The 23,885-nt window shown below is 35.2% G+C and overlaps 2 protein-coding genes across 3 annotated transcripts; one reads left to right on the forward strand and one right to left on the reverse strand.

Moving 5' to 3' along the window:
* The first annotated feature begins 1,136 nt into the window (after positions 1-1,136).
* Positions 1,137-20,550, forward strand: LOC126701422 (aspartic proteinase 36-like). 2 transcript variants are annotated; one of them, XM_050399511.1, is made up of 10 exons: positions 1,140-1,594; positions 1,736-1,865; positions 5,450-5,697; positions 8,606-8,836; positions 13,284-13,446; positions 13,553-13,626; positions 15,375-15,462; positions 17,029-17,104; positions 17,381-17,452; positions 20,118-20,550. In XM_050399511.1, exons 1-10 carry the CDS (start codon positions 1,362-1,364, stop codon positions 20,276-20,278), a joined length of 1,476 nt encoding a protein of 491 aa, XP_050255468.1. In that variant the 5' UTR covers positions 1,140-1,361; the 3' UTR covers positions 20,279-20,550. The 2 variants fall into 2 exon arrangements, with proteins under 2 accessions (XP_050255469.1, XP_050255468.1); XM_050399512.1 differs by lacking the exon at positions 8,606-8,836 and having other exon boundaries at positions 1,137-1,594.
* A 1,672-nt stretch (positions 20,551-22,222) lies between these two features.
* LOC126701423 (uncharacterized protein At1g05835) lies at positions 22,223-23,106 on the reverse strand. Its single transcript, XM_050399513.1, has 2 exons — positions 22,926-23,106; positions 22,223-22,806 (listed from the first exon to the last, which is right to left on the reverse strand). The coding sequence occupies exons 1-2, from the start codon at positions 22,993-22,995 to the stop codon at positions 22,499-22,501; spliced, it is 378 nt and encodes a 125-aa protein (XP_050255470.1). The 5' UTR covers positions 22,996-23,106; the 3' UTR covers positions 22,223-22,498.
* Between the last annotated feature and the right edge of the window lie 779 nt (positions 23,107-23,885).

Raw genomic sequence — 23,885 nt, forward strand, 5'->3', positions numbered from 1 at the left:
TCCTTGTATATACTATATTTCTGGGTAAAAGAAAAATACTATTTAGAGCTTCTTATCCTACAAGCAATGTAAGTTTGAAGGATAATCAACGAAGGTAGTTGGGTTGTTGTATCTCAGGAGTAGTACGTACAATGTTTAGTCTACTACACTAGAAACCTCGTAGACGCGTATATTGTCTCAAGACAGTGACATGGTCCACGCCTCAACCTCGCCATCTAAAAACATATATAAATTGACGGTAATTTGCTTTTAATGTTATGAGATTACTTTGAAGTATCATTGAGGTAATATCTCTCATTCGTTCTCTAATTTTATGATAAATTCTAATTATGTGATATGTGATTATTTAAATGATAATTTGAATATTATTTATTTATCAATTATTGTTGTTAGGAACAACAATTACTTGAACAAAAAAAGGTTACCCACTCTCTCTTAAAAGTTACCACATTTTTTTTTTTTTTTTGGAGTTTCTAGTGCATCTTTGTGTTAGAATCTTGTTTTCTCTTCCTTAAGTGTGTTTGTTTCTTAAAAAAAAAAAAAGGTATACATATTATTTTGGTTCATAAAGTTTACCCTATATTTAAAAAATAATTTAACTAATGTGGCAAGTGATCTACTGGCCAGGCCTTGGGCCAACAAGACTTAAGTCTTGGATTTGAGTTCTCTTGATTCCCATTAGTAAGCGTATTGATACTCATCTCCTTCTGTATTGTTCTAGGTGCGTAAGGGTTACCACTTTCCTCTCTTATGCATTTTTCTTTAACAAAATTAAAAGAGGTTAGAACCGTAATATAGTGCAAACTTCAAGTGCAAAAATGATAATTAATCTTATAAAAAGAATCGGTGAAAATAACATTTTGGTCTAAAGACCGAATTGATAATTGATACAAAAAAAAAAAAAAAAAAAAAACATTGGGCCTTGGCATCGATGGGCTTTTTTCACTTCGTAATAAATAGCCATTTTACACGAGCTAAAATATGGATTTACTTATTATATTTTAAAATTTTTTATGGGAACTAAAATCAAATGTGGATTATTCATTCAATAGGGTAGGGACCTTTCACAGGGTGGGCCCAACTACCCTGAGGAGACTCTTAACAAACTCTTAACACCCCTCTCACCCTCACAGCGCGAAGACTCGTATATGATATACCAACGCCATTCGCTTCAAAACCACCTATAAAAGAAAAGTCTCTTCTCTTATTATTTTTCTTCTATAGACTTGGCCTAAACCAAAAAAGTAATCAAAACCCAAAAAAAGAATATTGATTGAGATAAGAATGAACAAGAGAAATTCGAGTTGACGATCACTATTACGACGACTACGACTACCACTACGACGACGACGACGATCGCCATGGCCATAACGATATTCAGAAGAAGCTTCGTGGTTTCAGCGGTGGTGCTGTTATCGTCTCTCTGGATTACTTCCGTCTCTGCTCACAGCGCCGTTCTCAACGTCAAGTACAAGTACGCCGGTCAAGAGCCCTCCATCACGCAACTCAAAGCTCACGATACCCGCCGTCAGCTTGGTATTCTCGCCGGCGTTGATCTCCCCCTGGGCGGCTCCGGTCGTCCCGATGCCGTCGGGTAAACTCTTCTTCAATTTTTTTTTTTGTTGTTTTGGTTTTGAATTTTGATTGGAAATGGTGTATTTTCAAAATTCAAGCACAATAGATTTTGTTGAGGTTATACAATTTGATTGATATTGAATTATTGTTGTTGTTGTAGGCTTTACTATGCAAAAATAGGGATTGGAACACCTACAAAGGACTTCTATGTGCAAGTGGATACAGGAAGTGATATTATGTGGGTCAACTGTATTCAGTGCACAGAGTGCCCCAAAAGAAGCTCCCTTGGTGTATGCTTCTCTACCCTTTCACTTCTTTGTTTTTTTTTGCTCACTTTGTTTGTTTTGACATTAACGTATTCTTGAAAATGAATCATTTTCTCGTTTTCCGCGACCTTAAGATGCGTTGGAAAACTAACTTTTAATTTCCCTTATTTACCTTCATGTGAGATAGATTTATTTTCCTTATTAAGCTTCACGTGAGATATGTAGAGTTACTTTCTAGAAATTTTTAACGGAAAACAACTCTATTAAAATCGACATGTCAATTAAGGAAGTAATTGCAGAGTATAACTTCAGATAGAATAAAATGAACACATGTGGTCAACGTTGACTAATCTATTGAGGGTTCATAGCTGACCCCAAAAGATTTGAGACTAAGGGTTGGTTGTTGTTGTTGTTGTTATTTGCCCAGCTTATTTATTTATATATTTTTATTGGATAATTGAGTAAGCTTTATTAACAACCCGCAGCAAAAGATATAGGATTAGTTTTGAAACACCAGAACTCACTAGCAGCAGCTTGGTAATCTACACTAGAGAACAGAGATAAGATAACTTTCCCTACTAATATCACACTACAAGCAACTAATACCATTGCCCAGCTTGAATGATGAAAATTAGATCGAGTAGCCCCTCGATTAATGCAACTAACACCATTGCCCAGCTTGAATGACACACGCAACATTAGTAGAAATGTAGAAGTAAAGCTAGTTGCATCATAAATTAATCTTTAGCAACACTTAGGGAATGAAGCATCTAAGGGTGGCAATTATCATGCCAAAGAAAAATTGAGTCTGCACTGAGTACTTGATGAGAAGTCTAGCTACACCCTTGAGTTGTAAGATTTTCGCCCATCCTTATGAAAACTACCTTGATGAATTTTAACTACTAAAACTAAATGCTTACTTGACTATATTCTTATTCATCTAAGTTTACTAAGGCTCCAAAAAGAGTTTCTTTTTTGTGTGTGGAAAGTAACATGGGGCAATATTCTAACATGCGATAATCTCATGAAAAGAGAAATTACTCTAGTAGATTGGTGTTGCATGTGTAGGAGTAAAGTGACTGGTGAGATTTTGGAGCATTTGTTGTTGCATTGTGACATTGCATATGAATTTTGGATTTATGATTTTTTTTTATTTTAATGTAGGACGAATTGGGGATTTGTCTACGTTTAGTTGTGGTGGGTTTAGGGTTGGAAAGAAGAAGAATTAGAGAGAAGCTAGGGCTGTTTAGGGGCTGTGTGAACAGTATCATGAACAATATCATGAACAAGAACCCTAGAAAGAAAGAAGAGAAAATAAAGAAAAGAGAGAAAGAGAAAGAAATAACAAGAGCCAACGTGCCTATTGCTCAAAACACTCAATTTTACTAATCAACTCATACTATTTTTTGAATACATTGAGCACCCTATATATATAAAGACTCTTACTTGTATACTAGTAGTATTAGGATTCCTAATAGTATAACTATACGAGGGCTACTATTTAACCCTAATAAATTAAACCAAAGCCGATACATAAAGACCCATAATTAATAAGACTCATTAATAAAACCTATGGCCTATAACTATGGCCCATACCTAACAATTGTAAAATTTCTAAAATACCCTTGACTCAAGAATAACCAAATAAAATATAAAAACTTAATTAACTACCATGCACACTTATTCTTGGGCTTTGCCTTAGCCTTAGGCTTCCAAAGAGAATGTCCTTTCTTTAACCATGTTATGATTCCGCCATCATTTTCTATTTAGGGGGTAATGCCTAGGAGTGTTGTTGGTGTATTATGTGGATGGAGAAATTGGTTTGGTAAACATTCGTCCTTTGTCTAGAATTTCACCCCTTTATGCCTCTTGTGGACATTGTGGAGAGGGGAATCATCATACATTTAAAGATTTGGAGGTCTCGGATTTCAGTTGAAGTTCTCTAATGAGATCATTGTTTGAATGGTTGTGTTTTGGGTCCTAGCTAGATTCAATATATAATGTATGAAAGATGAATTTTAACTAATTAGAACTTTTACCTTTCAATATATAATGTTTTGTTGAAGCAACCCATATAGAACTAGCTTTGAGGGAACAAATTCCATACAGCATTATTCCATTAATATTTAATTATTCTTAGCCCTTGTCCCCCCTCTGTTTTGGGCATAAACCTCCATCTTGAGTTACCTTAACTCATATTTTAGACACTTCATTACCATTCTACAGAAAGCTACTGAACATTTGTTCAATCTCATTAATCACCATCATAGGCAAGGTAAAAATGCTAGTTTTAATACACCTGGATCCCATAAATTGTTGAATACAAAAAATTGAAGTATCAGTGCAAATAAAAGGCTTTCTTTTGTCCACTAACTAGTACCAGTAGTCATTTTATTTAATAAGGGTGATAAGCTACCACTATTTCTGAAAAATTAAGCCGTTAGGAAATGATGGATTTAATCTTTAGCCATTATTCTAATAAAGCCCTTCGAGTGTGGCACAAACTCACCCTTAATAAGGGTGGCCCAACACATGGGATTTGTAAATTTTTTATAGAGTAGAGAAAGGGTTCAAATCCAGGACCACTTGCTCTAATACCTTTATAAATTACTACTTTTTCCAAACTTAATCTGTTAGAAAATGGTGAAATTTGATCATTTCACCATTATTGTAACAAAGGCTCAATCTTGGGCTATGAGATTACCAGAAATCAGAGGCAGTCCCAAGTATCTTACTAGCAATTTTCCCTCCTTGAAATGCAGAGTAGACATAATTTGATCTTTGATTTCTTCCAGCAAAAAATGTCTATAACTTGCAGAGTGGTCAGACATCTGATGAAACTCTTATAATGTTGCTGAAATTATTTTTGCTAGATTTCAAGTCAGTAGCAGTGAACATCATTACATCATCAGCAAAGTTCAAATGAGATAGTTGTAATCTTTCACATTTTAGATGGAACTTAGTGTTTGCACAGTGTTAATTAAATGAGATAGTTGTAATCTTTCATAGGAATTGCTTATTTCTAGTAGCTTGTTTGCACAGTGTTAATTAAAAGATATAGTTTTTGATAACTTTTGTGTTAAACGTGTTACAAAAAGCTAAAAACTAGTTTATTTCAGAAAAGGTAAAAGCTAGATTATTTGCAAAAAAAGCTAGGAAAAAAAATTAAGACAAAAAGCAAAAAACATAACTTTTTTTCAACAATTGCCAAACGCACACTTAAAACCCTTTGCTTCTATAGCAGCTTTCTTCATCATTCTTGAGAACACTTTCATGGTTGTGACAAAAAAATTAGGATATGAAGGTTCTCCTATGTGAAACCATTCCTCTCCTTGAAATACCCCACAAAGCTTTCATTCACATGTATGGAACTTGGAGAAGTGATGCATTTTCTCACCCATTATATGAGTTGCTCTGGAATGTCAATGACAACAATAAAACTCAACAGAAATTCATTCCCATTATAGAAAATCATAGGCTTTTTATTATGTCTGACTTTAGCGTGCATCTAGCAGGTCCAAGGTCCCTGTGATAGTTTTGCACCATCTCCTGAGCGATGAAATTACACATTTGATTGCTTTGCTGATTCAGTGTTTCTCTTCTAACAGATTAATCTATCTCTATACAATATAAAGGACTCGGTCACTGGGAAAATGGTTCCTTGCAATCAAGAATTTTGTTTAGAGGTAAACGGGGGTCCTTTATCTGGCTGCACAGCTAATGATTCCTGTCCGTATCTTCAGATATATGAAGATGGCAGTTCCACTGCTGGAGTTTTCATAAAGGATCTTGTACTGTATGATCGGGTTTCTGGAGATCTTCAAACTGCTTCAACCAATGGAAGTATTAATTTTGGGTGAGCTTATGATCGATACTTCTTTTGTTAGTGAACCTGTAGATATGGATTGTGTGTGGAAGTATGATCATGATTTCTTAGTGTACTCTTAACGTAATGTGATGTTTGGTGTGCTTACCAAAATTTGTTTGTGTTACCTATTCATGATAGATTCAGTGATATAAAGGATATACTTCTTGATTAGGTTTTTATTTTTTATTATTATTTTTGCCGTACTTCAGGTGAGACTGAGGGTCATATTTCATATAGTTTAGAGATAAACTTGGTAGAGTGGTATCAGCCACTAAAGATGATCTTTTTGGGTATAAGCGTGTATTCTAATTCAGAATATTCTGTAGCTTTTTCTGCATCCTGAGGCCTAGAATCTGAATGTTTTTAATGGTGATTCCTTGTTGGCGGTTCAGGTTTGTGTTGATCGTGTGAATTTGCTTTCTTCATAAAGAAACTCTTTGTAGGGCTTTGTGGAGTTTTGAGATTCTCATTGAATATCACAAAGTGGTGGAGATGTAAGTTGTTGTTTTCAGATACTGTATTTCCATTTTAATAGTTAGCTTCCTGTGTTAGCTTACCCATGGAAGTAGCTCAACAAGTGAATTATGCAATCACTAGTATAGTGGCTGTGTAATTTTGTCTTCCTTTACTTCGTAATTTATCTTGTAATTCTTGCACAAGATAGGTATATTGTTTGGCCAAAGCATTTTCCATTTTAGAATTCAGCAATTGGACTTGGCCAAATCATATATATATCTTTTAAAAATTTAAATTTAGTAATTGTACTTTTCTCTCAAATTTTGATTAATTAGAGTGCTATCAAAGAGTTTGGGAGTCTAAGATGCGTGTCTAGTTATCCTTTTAGGGAAGTTTAACAACAATAGCAAGTGAATTTTTAGAGGGAAAACTGTGGTCAAACCATGTTAGATAATAGCAAATTTTGAGGGAAAAGTGTGATTGAACCAGGTTAAATTCTTAACCCTTGTATGTCTTTCAATTTATTATTTATTGGATCTCTGTGTGGTTCCACTGGCCCTGGTTTCAGAATCAATGATTTAAGGTAAAATAGTCATTACAATTTGGTATCTTCTTCTTCTTTTTTTAATAGTATTTTGGTATCCTTGAGATCTGGAGTGTATAAGAGGAGATTAGTACCACATTTTGAGTCTAGTGATCTCTTGACATGGGTTGCATGTACTAAAATTAGTAAAGGTGGAGCTACACACTTTTTGCCAAGAAGATGAAGGGTTTACATGGTTGAATTTGACCATGGTAGATATATGGGAATCTGTATCAAATTCCTATTTGGACTTGCTAGAGAAGTTTTGCAGGAAGTTTTTTGCTTGGTTATGGTGTGAAAGGAAATTGTTTCTTTCTTATAATCCACATCTAGGGTTATGAGTAAAAGGGTTTGACAAGAGATGCAAGGGAGACGGGGTCACGGGGAACATTGATGAAATATGGGATCAAGGCTATGTTCTATGGCTTAGGTGTGATGAGTATAGTAGCTGTTGTCTATTGTTCTGGTGTAAAGTGTCAATTTGGATGCCTTGAAATCTTGTTCCTTTATAATTACCTATACTTACAATGGATTGTTTCTCTCATCCATGGATGCAGGTGGGTTTAGATGAACTTTCTATTTGTAATTGAAGTTATGGTTTATCTGATCTCGTTGTGACTGAACATCTGTTGAGCTGAACAAGTGGTATCAAAGCTGATAGTTTGTTGGGTATATCATTGGCATTTTGGCATCCTTTAGCTTGAAGTATGAGGAGATAGGCTACAAGAGCTTTGAGTATGATTAGCTAGGATGATTATTAAAGGTTTTTGTTGAAATAAAATCTACTAGATATAGAAGCTAGAAATTTTTATAACCAAGTCAAACCCAATCTTAGCCTAGGACTACTTTATCAATTTTTGAAGATTAGGATGAAATACATCGAAATGCTTTAAAATATTTCATTAACATTATTAGAACATATCTGATCATGTACTTCTCCATATATTTGGTATCAATGTGCTTTTACATCTCTTTCTCTCTCTTTGTTGTAAGATTTAGCTGGAACCTTTCATAAACTAAATTAGGTGAAACATTTTAAAATACATGCACTCCAACACTATCACTTTAGCATAACAAGGAGCTCTAGTATATTTGGGGTAGGGTAGCTAATTGTTTTTTTTTTTTTCCTATTAATTTGTCATATTTAATTTTTTCCAAGGATGTGTTTATGACAAATAACCATTATAAATCTCTTTCTGTTGTCTGATGTTGTTCTCTTTCCATGTGTGTTTCTCTCCCCAATAAGGAAGTGGGTGAATTTGTATTCTAGATTTTTATTGGACAGCTAATACAGTTATGTGTTATTCTTTCTACAGGCTACTGTTACAGTCTAGTTACTGAAATAAACTGTGTTAACTCTTTAAAATTAATCAAACAATTCTTCTATAAACTAGCTCGCTCAGTTTATATACTCAGATTACCGTAATGTGTCTCATTTACTGTGTGCTTTAGCTACTGAAAACTGACACGTTTTTCATTGCCAATTTAAATATAGCAGGTTGAAAACTAAACTGCTTGTGAACTTATTCCAATGAATGGTGACAGTATCTAAACTTCTGTTTAAAATCAAATGTCTCCTGGTCATTTTATGTTATTCTGTGCTTTGCAGTCCTTTTTCTTCCCTCTCTTAAATTGTTTTTGCACAGAGGTTTCTTGAATATCATGAAGTTCCCTCTGATGCTTTCTATTTTGTTCTAGGATTTATCTATTATATAAACTTCTTGAAATCTATCTCAAAATCGTGTCTGTTGTATGATGTCAAAAGGATTATCATTATTTAGTTGTATGGTCAATCAACAACAACCTGTCCCTCTTCTCAGGGGTAATTAAGTGGTGTTTTCAATGTTTTTGGTGTAGGTGTGGTGCTAGACAAGCTGGGGATCTAGGTTCATCTAATGAAGATGAGGCACTAGATGGGATTCTTGGTTTTGGAAAATCAAATTTGTCCATAATTTCACAATTAGCTTCATCTGGAAAAGTGAAAAAGATGTTTGCTCATTGCTTAGATGGAGTAAATGGAGGTGGTATTTTTGCAATTGGGCATGTCGTGCAACCAAAAGTCAACATGACTCCCTTGGTACCAAACCAGTATGTGAGATCTTTTATGGGTGTTATGGTTGTCTCTTGTTCTCCTTTGTCTTATTTATAGAATCTCAGCAGTCTTTTGCTGAAAGCTTATTTGCTTATTTACTAAAAGTTGGTTAAAAGTATAGCCGTACCTAGAAAATGTGAGTTTTTTAAAATCTATACATAAGCAAATAAGCTAAAAAGTTAGAAGAAAAAGATGTTGCCAAACAGACACTGTTTATTTTGGTTGTAATACTATATAACTAGTTTCTTTTAACAATAAATTATGGGCAAATTACAACTTACCCACCTGTGTTTTGACTGAAATTTAAGTTGCCTACCCGTGGTTTAAAATTTGACACTTTACCCACCTGAGATTTGACCGAAATTTAAATTGCTTACTTGTGATTTAAAATCTCATGATGTAAGTGTTCTGCTGGATTTTTTTTGATCTTGTATTTTTTTTTTAATTTTTAATTTTTGTGTTTTTGGAGGAGAGCGACATAAAAGTGGAACAAAATTATATATTTAGCCTTGTTTTTAATAAAGGTGGGTTATAGAAATCTAACTAAGCTAACCTTAGGTGGGTAAAGTGTCAAATTTCAAACCAGAGGTAGGTAACTTAAATCTTGACCAAACCACAGGTGGGTAAGTTGTAACCTAAGACTCATGACTTTAGAAAAGTGTCATAGCTTCCTTTGAGTAATTCAAGTTTAGCTTGCAGTCCTTTTTTTCTGATAGGGATACATGTAACCTAAGACAAGTTGAGGTTTAAAGGAGGTTGATTAATTTAGCGGGAAAAGATCTAATGATGGATAATAAAGCGAAAGCTGACCCCTAACAATTGGAAAATGCTTAATATACTTTTTATTGTGCTTGAAAATAATGCAACTATACTTGATTGTGCTTGAAAACAATGTGTAATTCTCTAGTACTTAGTGAACCTATTTCATTACTTTATATAAGAGTGCTATAGTGAGCTCTCAAGCCTGAAGTTTTATTAGCAGGATATAGTTGTCTTGCTTTTAATAGTTTGCTTCATTATTTATGTGCTTTAATAAGTGCTTGGGCAGTGAAACAATTATTTTTGAGTCCACTGATATAATAATTGAGCTAAGATTCGTACTGTTTTCCACGTACACCCCCGGTGTACCTGGACTTTTGATTAATACAATTCCGTTATTTATCCAAAAAAAAAAAAAAAATTGAGCTAAGATTCAAGAAGCTGGAGTTGGTTGGAATTCTGTCGGTCTCTGAGGAGAGGAGGTTAAAAGAACTTTGCAGTGTTAGATTTCATGATAAAAGGGAACCAATGCTGTAACTTCGTGAAAATAAGAAGACAGCAGAGTCACATGTAGTCAAATAGAATGGCTATGTTAATCATTATGTATTAAATATTCAGATATGTTGGGTATTTTATATATAATAAAAGATCGCTTGTTAGTGCTATGTTTATCATTATCTATTGAAATAAGTTGAGTGCTAACATCAAGACCAAATTTATAATAATTCAAAATTGAATAGAATTCCTTAAATATGATGTTTGATCTCTTGAGCATGTCAAGGATTGTTTCTTTGTTTGTGCATGCTCATGTCAAGGATCTCTTATGCAATGCTTTATATTAAAATGGCGTTGACTTTCTTTGAGATTTTAACCGGTTTGAAAGTTAATTTGAGCAAGAGTGAAGTAGGGATGGGAGATGTGGGTTATATAGATGAGTTGGCAGAGATTTTTTTATCATAAGGTTGGGAGCTTGCCTATGAATTATTTGGGTGTGCCTTTGGATTCATTTATTAAGGCATACATTGTGTGGAATCCCTTTTTAGAGAAGAAGCGGAGATTGTTAAGATGGAAGAAGTTATACTCATCTAAAGGGGGAAGAATAATACTAATTAAAAGCATGTTATCGTGACTTCTTACATCTTATTATTTGTTAATTCACCTTTCCATCCCATGTGGTGAATAGATTAGAGAAGTTGACGAGGAACTTTCTCTCGAACGGGTTGAGGGATGAGCCCAAGTTTCATTTTGTGGACTAGAATATTGTGTGTTCTCCTGTCATGTGAGGGGATTTGGGTTCCAAGATGGGGATCTTTAATAGAGCTCTATTAGTGAAGTGACTGGCATTTCGGGGTAGAGGAGACTCATTTATGGGGAGGATAATAGCGTTAAAATATCGCATGGAAGGGGGCGGCTAGGCAATGGAGCAGATGCATAGCACACATGGGTGTAGTTTATGGGAAAAGCTTGGGCTCCAACCACCAATAGGAAGATAGCATGTATCCTGTCATATGTAATGAACATAACTCACTTAATTGATTGGGTTAAGTGAGTCATATGCATTGCACGTGACAAGAGCTAATGTCATCTTCCTATTTTTGGTTCGAGCCCAAGGCTCTAAACATGTCCAAACTTTGCCCTAGTTTATGGAAGGAAATTAGAGCAAAGTGGGATGTCTTTGTCATGAATGTGCATTTTGAAGTGGGAGAAGGAGATGAGGTGCATTTCTTGCATGACAGGTGGTGTGGGGAGCTGGGAAGCACGGACGTGGCACCAGAGGAGCCGCACCCGCGTCTGACGCGGCGCGACGCGGTGACGCGCGAGGGACGCCGCTGCCCGCGCGTCGGTGCCGCGTCGGGCCGTGTCCTGCCACGTGTTTTTTTTTTTTTCACTACTTGCGCCGATGCGGCTCAGACTCGGGCTGATTCGCGCCGACTCGGGCCGTATCGGGCGAAACCGGCGAAATGGCCGATTCAGGCGGTTGGCTTCAAATCTGCAACTATACACAAAAAACCCCAAACATAGTGCAACACAAAACATACATCACAGCTACTGCCTCACTCACTTCACCATACCCAAATTACCCATGGCCAACTATTACACTCACACCACCAAAAAATTGCAAAAGTGATGATCAATCGCCGAGAATAAAATGAGAGGGGGAGAGCAAGAGAAGGTGACAGTCATATGCACAGAGAGAGAGGGAGGAGTTGTGTTTTACTTCAGAGAGAAGTTTGGCAAAGGACTCACACTCGCATGATGAGTGATTTTTAGCTTTTGATTTCAAAGAGAACCACGAAGAAGAGTCAGAAATGATGTTTGATAAGAATGGAAGACAGGAAAAGATAAGTTTGCATTATAAAAATAAAGAAAGAGAAAGTTTGCATAAAAAGATGGAATGGAAGAGACATGGTTGGTAGGACGTGTCAGCCATGCAAAGAAGTAAGAGTTTCAATAGAAACACGGTTCCCAAGTAAAAAAGTTGATAGTTCAAAATACTCTGTTGGGTCCGGGTTTGATAAAGAAAAAGAGGAAAACAAAATATAATTTTAATAATTTTTAATATAAATTTTTAATATAATTTTTAAACAAAATATAATTTAACAATATATTAAAAATATAAATAAAAATATTTTTAATAATTTTTTAATTGCCGAGTCCTGCCGCACCCGCACCTGCACCCGAGTCCCAAAACGCACCCGTGCTTCATAGGTGGGGAGCACCTTTTGAAGGAGCAGACCTCGTCTTGTATGGTGGATGAGGAAGAGTTGGGATTTGCTTATTTGGTGGGTGGTACAAGTGGGGGTGAGGTGCATTGAAATGTTTGGTTCGTTCAACCTTTCAAAAATTGGTAATCAGAGCCGGTTGAGCCTTTGCTGATTGTTGTATTCTAAGGTGCTAACTAGTGATTTCCAGATAGGATGCGATGTAGACTGCGTGGGAGTGGGGCGTTTGATGTAAGGTCTTTTTATGATGTGTTGCATGCCCATAGGGTGATTAATTTCCCATGGAGAGGTATTCGGTGTGCCAAGGCCCCAAAGGGGGTTGCTTTCTTTGTGTGGACTGCGGCTTGGGGGAGGATCCTGACCAATAATAATCTTTGAAAATGGGAAATTATATTGGTAGATTGGTGTTATTTGTGCAGAAAACGGGGGAAACAGTGGATCATTTGCTTTGTAGTTTGCTTATGCGATGTGGAGTTATGTGTTTGGGCTTTTCATGGTTCAATGGGTGCCAAAAATATTGGACTTACTGGTTGGTTGGCGTAACTGATTTTGTAAATGCTCATCTGGGATGTTGAATTTAGCTTCCTTGTGCTTGATGTGGATATTGTGGAGGGAACATAATAGTTGCACCTTTGACGAACATGAACTTTTGGAATTTCAGCTGAAGACCTCCTTTATTAGAAAATTTAGAGATTGGTCCAGTGGAATGGGACTGAATTATATACTTACTGTAATAGAATTTATTTATTCACTTACATTTGCATGTAATCTTTGATATATATATATACTTCTGCAATAGAAATACATTACTTATATATATTATATATAAATGTAATATGTTACTTATTTTTCCTTCTGCATTTATGAGTTTTATTTTTATTATTTTAAGAAATTTCTTCTCAGTTAAATCTTGGCCTATGTAATTACATGACTAAACTGTTTCTTCTTGCAAAATTTGTAGGCCTCATTACAATGTCAATATGACAGCTGTTCAAGTTGGTCAAGTTTTTTTAAATATTTCAATAGAGGTGTTTGAGTCAGGAGACAGAAAAGGGACAATAATTGACAGTGGTACAACTTTGGCCTATCTCCCAGAAATGGTTTATGAGCCATTAGTAAGTAAGGTATGTCCATATGAATCATTTGTAGTGTACATGATACATTAGAGTTCAAGTTGGTTGACTTCCGTATTTCAAGTTGCCCACTTACACATTTTGATATCTTTGTTAGATCATCTCTCAACAGCCAGATATAAATGTTCAAACTGTTCACGATGAGTATACATGCTTCCAGTACTCCGAGAGGTATGTTGCATGTATATTGTTGTCATATGAGACTTTTGAATTAAGAGATGGTAGTGCTAGATTTGGTATTGGTGGCTACAAGGAAAGAGGAAATACATAAAGAGATGGGATCTCAACCCAGTGGTGGTTTTGCTTCCCTACCTATTTATATAATAGATTTTCAAAATTTTGTAGAAATACTAATGCCCTTGCCTATAAAGCTCTTATAATATAATGCCTAGAATGTTTTAGAGATTAAAAAATGACCGTTATGGACGGCCTTGTAGATATATCTCCCAAGTGATCACAAGACGTGACATATGAGGAAACAATTTACATACCATATCTTGGATGCAACATGATGTAGAACAATGAGCTTGATAACAAACTAGTGCACCACAAAATTCTCCAATGATTTTTTTTTGGAAAAACAAACAGAAAAATAAGCTAAACCTGAGAATCAGCACCTAGGAATTGGTTGGAATCAACACCAAGCCATTGGAAAATTCCAACTAAATTTTTATTTACCATAAACTTGTCTCCATAGTATTAAAATAACTTGTGTTATAGACTACTAGGACTAAATCCTATTCCTAATTGACTGACTTGGGTCCAACCCCAATTATTTAGTTCTGAAAATAACATTGATGCTAGGAAATTAAGTAAAATACTAATAACCTAATTATAACTAATAACCCCAAAATAAAGTTCAATTCTTCTTTGACATTGTCAATTGCTCATACTTCTTCATTGATTTGTCTGCCCAACCCCTGCTCCCAACACGAGCTTTTTCAGATTTTTGGTTTCTTACCTTAACCACCTATATGGCCAAGTCTCCCCCACTTATCTCTTTGTAGATTTTAATAGTTTTAAGTTTTATCTTTTTTTTCTTAGGTATATCAGGTATCAACTATTGAAAACTTATTGGGTTGGCATATTGAGTTGGGCATTAACTTATAAATTTAAAGGCTTTTAACAAATTTTATGAGCTTTGACCAATACCAATTAGTTTAATGAATGCATATATATATATATATAGTGGTAACCTGAAAAGGTAAACCATTATTGACTACTACCAAAATATTTCATTCTCTTGGCCAAATCAAAACGCCCTCTGGTCTGGTATTTAGTATTTACAACTTTGGCCAATAGTGTCAGAGAACAACAACAGTGAGGGATTGGAGTTTGTTCTGATACCAAAATTGATGCAAAATGTGTTTGATATCAAAACTAATGCAGCAAAAAATTCTGCAAAGAAATTTGTAGGAAAAACCAAATAGAAAATAAGATAAACCTAGGAATTAGCACCTAGGGTTGATTGGAATTAGCACCAAGCCATTGGAAAATTTTTAATTTTTATTTATCATAAACATGTCTCCTTAGGAGTACATTGTACAATAATATGCTTATATTGACAACTAGGACTTAACCGTAATCCTAATTGACGTGGGTCCAAACCCAATTATTGAATTACAAAAATAACCTTGACTGTAGAAATTTAAATAACCTGTGTCTTGTATTTTGTTATATTTGAACATGCTGGGTCACCTTCATTCATGGTTGATCCTAAAGATATATTCTTTTATCTCTCAAGCCTGCCAATTCCTTCTGGCTTGATATAACTTCATGTATCATTGTTGATGCTATAATGTTCTGACAATTGAGACTTATCAAAACAAAAAAAAAAGTTCTTACAATTGAGAATAATGTGTAAACATTGTGCTATAGTTTATTTAACTTTAATTTGTGAGTTTTGCTTTCAATTGCAGCATTGATGATGGATTTCCACCTGTTGTATTTCATTTTGAGAACTCACTCTCATTGAAGGTTTATCCGCATGAGTATCTATTCCTCTTAGTAAGTATATCAAGCAAGTTGATAAAACTTCTCTTCAGATATGTTTGTTTCTACATTTTACTTGCTTTCTTCTTGGTCTTCTCTTTCTATGTTGCTGGTCATTCTTATCTTTTTTGGTGGGTTGCCTGCCCCTTCTGCTCATTTTTAACCTTCTTGCCTCAATCTGTGACAAGTAATACTTCTTAATGCCTCAAAATTTAACTTTTGGAAATTAGAAAAAAAAAAAAGTTTAGATAAAATACACTTGTTTTCTCTGTGCTTTTAAGCTCCCTTAAATTGAAAATTAAAAACACCTCTTTGCTTGTTTTTAGTTTCCTTTGTAAATTGAGATGTGGAAACTGTTTCTGTTTTCTATTTGTTTTCAGTTACCAAACAAGTTTTCAAGTCTATAAAATAGAAAAGATCTTTTGAAATAGAAAACTTGGAGAAAAAAACAGTTACCAAACATACCCTTACCTTTTGGAAAGTGTTGATGCTTCAAAGCTCTTATTAACTTTTAGATTGCTGATAGTACTCTATCTTAAGAAACTGTTCATGCTGCTTTCTGATGAGGAATTACATTTTGTTGAGAAACCAACTGAAATGTTTTAGTCTACATTGTACTAAAACAATGTCTTTTGATGTTCCCTCATAGAATGCTGCAAGAGCGGTAGATCTCTTCCACTCTCTCATATCTGATCGTTGGTTAATGTCTGAATGTTTTAAATTGACAGATTCAGGACATGCGCTGAATAAGATTAGAATCAAACCCTATTTATGAAAACATTGTGGGTCCTCATCATTGAGGGCTACCAAAACTGATCCCTGGGATGTAAACCCCATACAAACTGTATTTGGACAATTGTGATGCTAGGAGTTCATCACAAGGGGGCCAAAAGTAAATCAATGAATATGTTAATAAAATCTAGGATTCTTTATATATGTGAATAAGGATGTTGTTCTAATTTTATAAAAAAGGTGATAAGAATAGAGTTTATTGTTCGAATCTTTAAAAAAAAAAATGATAATTGATTCTCTCTTATTGAATCTATTTACTGACTTAAAAAAAAATGTAAATAATGTTAAATAACATGGGGAGTAATTATTTACTATACAGTGGGGGATTCTTTTTTTCCTCTGTAAAGAAAAAAATAATAATAATAAAGATATACAAATCTGTAGAGATTTTTTTTTGGGTGGGGTTGGGGTGTTTTTGGTGGGCAGGGGGGGGGGGGGGGGTGTGGTGGGGGTTGCGCTGGCCCCTATTGGCGTATGTGTTGGTAGAAAGCACTTAATAGCAGTACTAGAAGCCCTATTAACCATCAGTGTTTGCCAACCGTCACTCCCATCTGGTTCACTCTAGATTTCTCAAGCATTTAAAATTTTGGTTTTCACAAATATTATGTAAATGAAATGCAACCTACCTTGGGAGATTTCCTGCTTTTTTATCATTACTCTAGCCAATCTTGTAAATGCTTGTAATTCTTGTCTTGTAGCATTTTTTATTTTCAGATTTCCCATTTTCTTAATTTCTGTTGCCTTTTAATCTATGTCAATCAGTTAGTTTACTATTGTGGATCTTTACAGGAAGGTTTATGGTGTATTGGTTGGCAAAACAGTGGGAGGCAATCCAGAGATAGGATGAACTTGACCCTTTTGGGAGGTATAGCCCAAATATGTGTTTATTTCAGTGGTAACTCTTGGCTAAGTACTTTTGCTGCATGATTGCCATAGAGCATTGGAATCTTTATTTTGCCATCTCTCACGTCTGGGGGTTTGACACTTAGATAAAGTTTCATTATTAAAAGAGTGAAAGCATTCCCCCTTTTCATGAAATTCAATTCCAATTGAACACTGGCAGGAACACTAAGTATTGACTTTATGAAGCTCCACTGGCATGATCAATGGAAATATAATTTCTTGTTTTGTTTTTTTGTAGATCTAGTCCTTTCAAATAAGCTAGTGTTGTATGATCTTGAGCATCAAGTCATTGGATGGACTGAATATAACTGTAAGTTTCATGTTATTTTCCCTTCATTCTATTCCAATTTTTGTGTTGTATTTTATTTTAATTCAAATTGTAGGTTAGTATGTGTTAGGCCTAGCAGCATATAGTCAGGCCCCTTATTGCTTGTTTTTGTGGAGACCTTGAAGTCTTCTTAGTTCTTACACTTGTGAAATTTGCATGTAATGTATGACAATTTGTGATGTGAATTTTCATAACCTGTGGTCCACTTCTTTCACCAAAGCAAAGGGTAGGGGTGGTATTGTGTCAGGGAAGGTCTTAGCTTTTGAACTTGCATAGACGTTGGTTAACTTAGAACAGTTATTATTCATGAAGAAGTAGCTCTAATCATGAAGTAGTGGCCATGGATTTTCCGCAAGGATGCACGGGTGCACCGTTTTGGCCGGCGCACCCGCTTTGGATTTGTGTGGACACAGCTGAACGCACGTCCCCCGCTGATTTTTTTTTTTTCTATTCGGCCTGATGCAGTCCGAAATAGGACCTGATTCAGACCGTTATGGGCTGAAATACTTATTAAAAAAAAAATGTAAAAGATGTGATCAAAACACACTGTTTTGTCGGCAAACTTTAAAGGAAACAAAACCCTACATTCATCTCAATTATCTCTTTCTCTCTCCGTCTCCTCTCTCTCTCTCTCTAATCCACGGCCTCTAGCTCTCCCTCTGTCTTTCCTTTGCCTCGCTGACCCACGTCTCACTCTCCCAGCTCTCCATAAAATCTCAAACCTCAAACCTCTATAAAATCTCAAACTTTCGATCTTGTATTCTAAATTCTGAACATCATGTAATAGTTATGTATTTAGTATTCACTTTATTATCTACTGACTACTATTGCTCTTAAATTGATATATGTTTACCATTATATGTATAAAAAAAAAAATGCTTAGCAATATATAGAAAATAAAAATAAAAATATATTTAATAATTAATTAATAAACGTATCCCACCGTATCTGTGTCCTATTCAAAAATTGCCGTGTCGCGGCACCGCACTTGCACCCAAATTCGCACCCGTGCTTCGTAGATTTTCCGTCACAGCTGTATTTTTTTTTTTTATAAGTACAGAACTTCATTGAAAATAAGGAAAACCAAAAATAAGGAACCAAAGCACACAGATAGTGAGATATGGAACCAGCAATACATCAAAACTATGGAGTATGACAAGTATAACTATCAAGCGAATCAGTCAAAGAAACAACAGCAAAGACAACTGAAGCATTTGTCCACTTTAGCAATATCAGGAGGAAAGAAAGATTCAAGTCATTGGTCGATCTCTCATTTTCTTCAAAAGTATAAGATTTAAAGTTTTTTGTTTTTTTGTTTTTGTTTTTTCCATCCCTATGGCATTCTAGGAAGGGTTTTGTTGCTCTTCTGATGGGTGAAATTTGTGTTTTTAAAAGTCATTTATACTCAAGAGTGTAATGTGATTAAAAAAAGAAATTGCAATATTGATTAGTATATATTACAAAATGTACAATTTTTAGTTGTCATGTCTGATTCAGCCCTGGGTAATGTTACTGACATTAAAGCTCTCAAGCCCTGACTAGTGTAAAACTTTCTTATGAATTTAATCATTCTTGTAGCAATTTGTCACACACCTGTCTTTCTGAACATGCATTGAAATTGACCTGCATACAGAACTCAGAAAATTAATCCCCAAGTTAGCTTTGGGATTTAGTAACTAGACCTAAAGTTATTTCAACTTGACATGTTAATGCTTAGTTGTGAAAGGAAAAAAAATGTATAATTTTGTTTTATCTCAATGTTGCCTTTGCCTTAGTGCAACAGTAAGATTTTTTAAAAATTTTAATCGAAGTGGACAGGTTTGATTCTGAAGAGTGGCTACTTTATGCAAAATTGATGTTAGGACAGGTTTTGGTGGAAGCAAAATTAGTTAGTGGTGTTTACTTTGTTGTTGCCTTTGTGGAATCCTAAGAAGTTCTGGCTTTTGTTGATTAATGATGGGATACAAATATTCATCCAATGATTTCTCTTGATGCAATATCAAGTGAAGCAAGCAATTGTTTCATGAATTTGGTGGATTCAGGATCTATAGTCATCTGTTTTGCACAATTATTTGTTTACATGACAATCAAATCATGGTTAATAATTTCCTTGAACTAAAACAAATTATTATTAGAATAATAGTTAAGGAATTAAATTCACCCCATCCTACCAGTGTGACACCAGTGTGACGAGTGGTAATTTATTGTGATATCAAAGTAGGTGATCTTCAATTCGAACCATGTTTCCATGTACCTCCTATTTAAAAATTATTTCATGCGTTGGGCCTCATGTATTGAAGGGTATTGAAGAGTTTGGATCCGTACATGAAGGTCAAATGAGAATAATGGTAAAAGTGATTTAATTTATTTCTTGCAAGTTTAAGTTTTTGAGACTGATAATTTGTCAATTACATTGCATGAATTTCTAAACTCTAATCTTAGATGGAGCTCTAGAGTTCTATCATGCCAGACGAACTGGTTTTGGTTTTACACTTCACAATCTTATATGAAGAATGGTACCTCTGTTTTGTCTTGTGACCCTAAGTTTGAAGTTGGAAAGTTTAACAAAGTTCACTGTAAATTTGTCATAGTAATGTTATTTTTTCTTTTTTGGTTTGTTGTTTAATTTTAGATTGATTTATTTCAGGCTCTTCAAACATTAAGGTGCTGGATGATCAAACTGGAACAATACATTTAGTAGGTTCCCACTATCTTGCTTCTGCTTGCAGTTTGAATATTCGATGGGCTATAGTTTTGTTGTTTCTAAGTATGTTGTTGCACTATATTTTCACTGGAATTCTACTATAGGTTTCAGCCAATAGAAAGTATCAGTAGTTGATATATGAAAAACAAAATTTGAATATAAATAGAAAATAATTAGATTTATTGATAAGATTGTGCCCCCATATACTTTTCTCAGTTGTGTATCTATTTTCATGCCTGATGTGGAAACAAACTAGGATTATTCATTGTACCAATGCTTCACAGTAGACTGATTCACAGTGGGTTACATTTTTCTACCCATAGTGAATATGTGGAAATATAAGAAAGCTTAGAACCGGCTTTGAGTTTTGTAAGTATACATGGTTTAAACTTTTTAATTTCTGGTAGAAGTTTAATTAGTTGATTGTAGTTATATAAATTTTAATAAGGATTGAAATTCAGCTCAAGAGCTTTGGCGACTTGTTACTCAAATCTAATGTTCAACAATACACGAAAAAAAATACTTAAAAGGGCTTAGTGATATGCTTTCAAAAAGGCTTCCTTCGTTACGTCATAAAGCTTCAAAATGTAATGAATTTGAGCAATGGAACTCAAAATCGTAGATCTTATCTGGTGAAGGATCAAGGTGTCAGTGATTCGGAGACAGATGGCGGAGATTTGCTTTTGGTTGTCTTGGATTTGGGTTTACCCATGGGTTTTAAGGGTCTTGACGGTCATGATGGGGATTTACAATGGGGGATTACAGGTAGTGTTTTCTTAATTCTTTTAGAAGCACACTATTTGTCACAATTTGTTGGCGGTTGATTGTGAATGCCAAACAATGACTTTCACGTGGACTTACTACTTTTTCATTATTAATTACAATCATTTACATTAAAGTTGTTGTAAAAGTTGTGTTCCTAGATTTTTTTGTAGTTTTTTGTTGTTGCTGTGCTACCGAGGAGATTGGCTGCCATGGTCATATGGTGGTGCAGGAAAAGATGAGGAAAAAAAAAACATGAAAACAATGTAGTTTTAATATATTAACATTACGATGTTGTTTTGTGCTTACATCATAGTCATAAAAATAGACAAAATCCCATGTTAGTGTTAAAGGTCAGGGCTAAATTTAATTTTTTTATAAACCATCAAGGACCAAAATAAAAATTGATCCAAATATAGTTGTAATTTGGAATATATATTTTTTGGGGAAAAAAAAAGGCAAAAGGGAATCCTAAAATGATTAGTATGAGAGTTTCAAACCTAAAAAGCTTTCAATTAGTTGGTGAAAAGATCTAAGTTATATACAAACTCAAACCGAAGTCTTAAAGCAATTGATATGAGATTTCCATATCTACCATACCTTCAAGTTTGCATATAGTCCATCCTCAATTAGACTCGTGCCAGTTAATTTGCTAGAATATGTTTTAAAAATATAAAATGGTTGGGCAGTAGGAATTTTAGCTGCTTTTTAGTCAACTTTGCAGGTCAAATCTGGAACCCAACATGTTTATCAAACCAAATCTATTATAAAATTTAAATCATAACTTTTTTTTTTGTTTAAATGGGGCAAAAAGTTGGAGCCTTGAAGTTTCAGTTGAAATACAATGAGATGTCATTCCTAGAAGTCATGGGCCACGGGCGTAATACGTGACGTGTTTGAAAAAAATTAAATTGGACCTTAATACCACGTTAGAACATCCAATTCAGAAGCTTGGCACGGTGGCGAAACTCAACAACATACATTTATATCATGTCCTATCCTAATTGATGTAGAATTTCTTTGCAATGAGTACAAGCTATAAGAAAAGACATAACTGTGAGAGAGGTAACTGGGGAGATTGTTTTAGATAGGACGAAATGAGACAAGGATTATAGCTGATCCCAATTATCTTGGATTAAAGTTGAGTGGAATTGTATATTTGAAATCATACCTCCGGTGTCTTTCCCTTGTAATTTGAAGCCACTTTTTGGCACTGATAATTGCACGACTCTACTATAATCTCTCTCTCACACATTCATCAATTGATTCTCTTTTTAACGTTTCAATTCTGCATAATGTCACTTTATTATGCTTTTTGTTTGATCTTTAACTGAGGGTTCAAATGAACACCTACGATGCATTTGTCACAAGAAAATTCTGCCTTTTACCACTTAAGACAAGCACACAACCATTGTCTTTCTTGTTGACAAATTGTACAACTCGGTCATTCATACCAAATAATCGAAACAAAAGAGAGGGCAAAGACTAGAAAGGCAAATAGAAGAGGAAGTGGAAAAATGAAAATATGTTAAGACATAGTAACTGGCAGGCAGAGCAGCCTGTCACTCGCACTGGAAATACCAGGTTGTAGGGTGCATTAGAAGCTTTTGATGAGTGTAGTTGAAGGAAAATTTTTGCAAGGGTGCCAAGGGTAACCCACTGTTGACGACACAATCATCATAGCCTAGCACTTTGAGCAGCCTGGGATTGACAAGAGTTTGAGGAAAGTTTCCACAGTTCAAATGTATATTGATAATTGGGCACATAGGGCAGTTGTTGTGCACTTCCACCATGAATTTTGGAGGCTCACCGAACCCCACCTGAGTCTGTTGCACTGTGGGAGCATTGGCTGCACACTTTGCTCCTAACCCTGCAATATTAGTTTATAGTCCCATTAGCTTTTAACATAATAATAATGATAAAAAACAATAATTGTGTATGCTTGTGAATGTGTTTGTGTCCGAGAGAGAGAGAGAGAGAGAGAGAGACCATGGTATAAAAGACAGGAGAAAGTAAGGAAAGCGAAGAGAAGCTTGGAAGCAGCTGATTGGCTTTGCATTTTCAGTATTGCAGAGTATGGAGGAGGGGAAGAGCTTAGGAGGCTGCATTGGCTTGTTATATAGAGCTAATTAGAGAGAATTTAGAACCAGTTTTTTTGTGGTTGTGGGAAGAGGTGTCATCAAGAGAGTCACATGCAAGGAGAAGAGAAAAAAGTGTTACTATGAGTGTGAAGTGAGAGGGAACCAGAAAGTGCAAGACGTACGCACTCGCTTCCCTACCAAACAGCCTCAGGCACATGGGTTAGTCAGAACCCAAAACATGCCAAGAATTTTTCTTGCATTTCTGCCATAGCAGATTTTTGAGTGTTATATTCACATACATCTCTCTCTCTCCTCTCTCTCTCTCTCTCATACATGGTCAGAATCAGAGGCCAGCCACATGCTAGCCTATAGCTCAGCCATACCAAAATTGGGGAGAGGGGGGCGAGTGAGACGTACCTAGACAAGCCATGTGTTACGGTGTGACAATTTTCTTTCCCTACCTTTTAGACTTTTTTGTGTTAATGCCTCTGATGACACACAGAAATTATTCAATAGACTTGAAGGACCGCGTTAAATAGTGTCCACTATTTCTTCCACCCAAATGAAAAAAATGTCATGTGTGTTTTAATTTAATGACTCAGATCATAATCACACAACCAACAAATGTTAAAAAAGACCAAAATATCCAACCCAGATCGGGGCACATGTTGAACTTGGCGTCTTTTTGAAATTGGTTAAAGGTGCAAGTAAAGGTGCAGATCCTTGAGGGTGCGAAGAACAAGAGGATGCATAGCTAAATGTTGTAGGGGAAATTGTTGAAGGAAATGGAACCACCCATTTCGTAGGTACCACCGCTCACTTGTGGTTGTGGAGGTGGTTGCCATTAGTGGTTTGTTGTCGGATCTAG

Source organism: Quercus robur, chromosome 10 (assembly GCF_932294415.1).
Source record: "Quercus robur chromosome 10, dhQueRobu3.1, whole genome shotgun sequence".
Lineage (NCBI taxonomy): Eukaryota > Viridiplantae > Streptophyta > Magnoliopsida > Fagales > Fagaceae > Quercus > Quercus robur.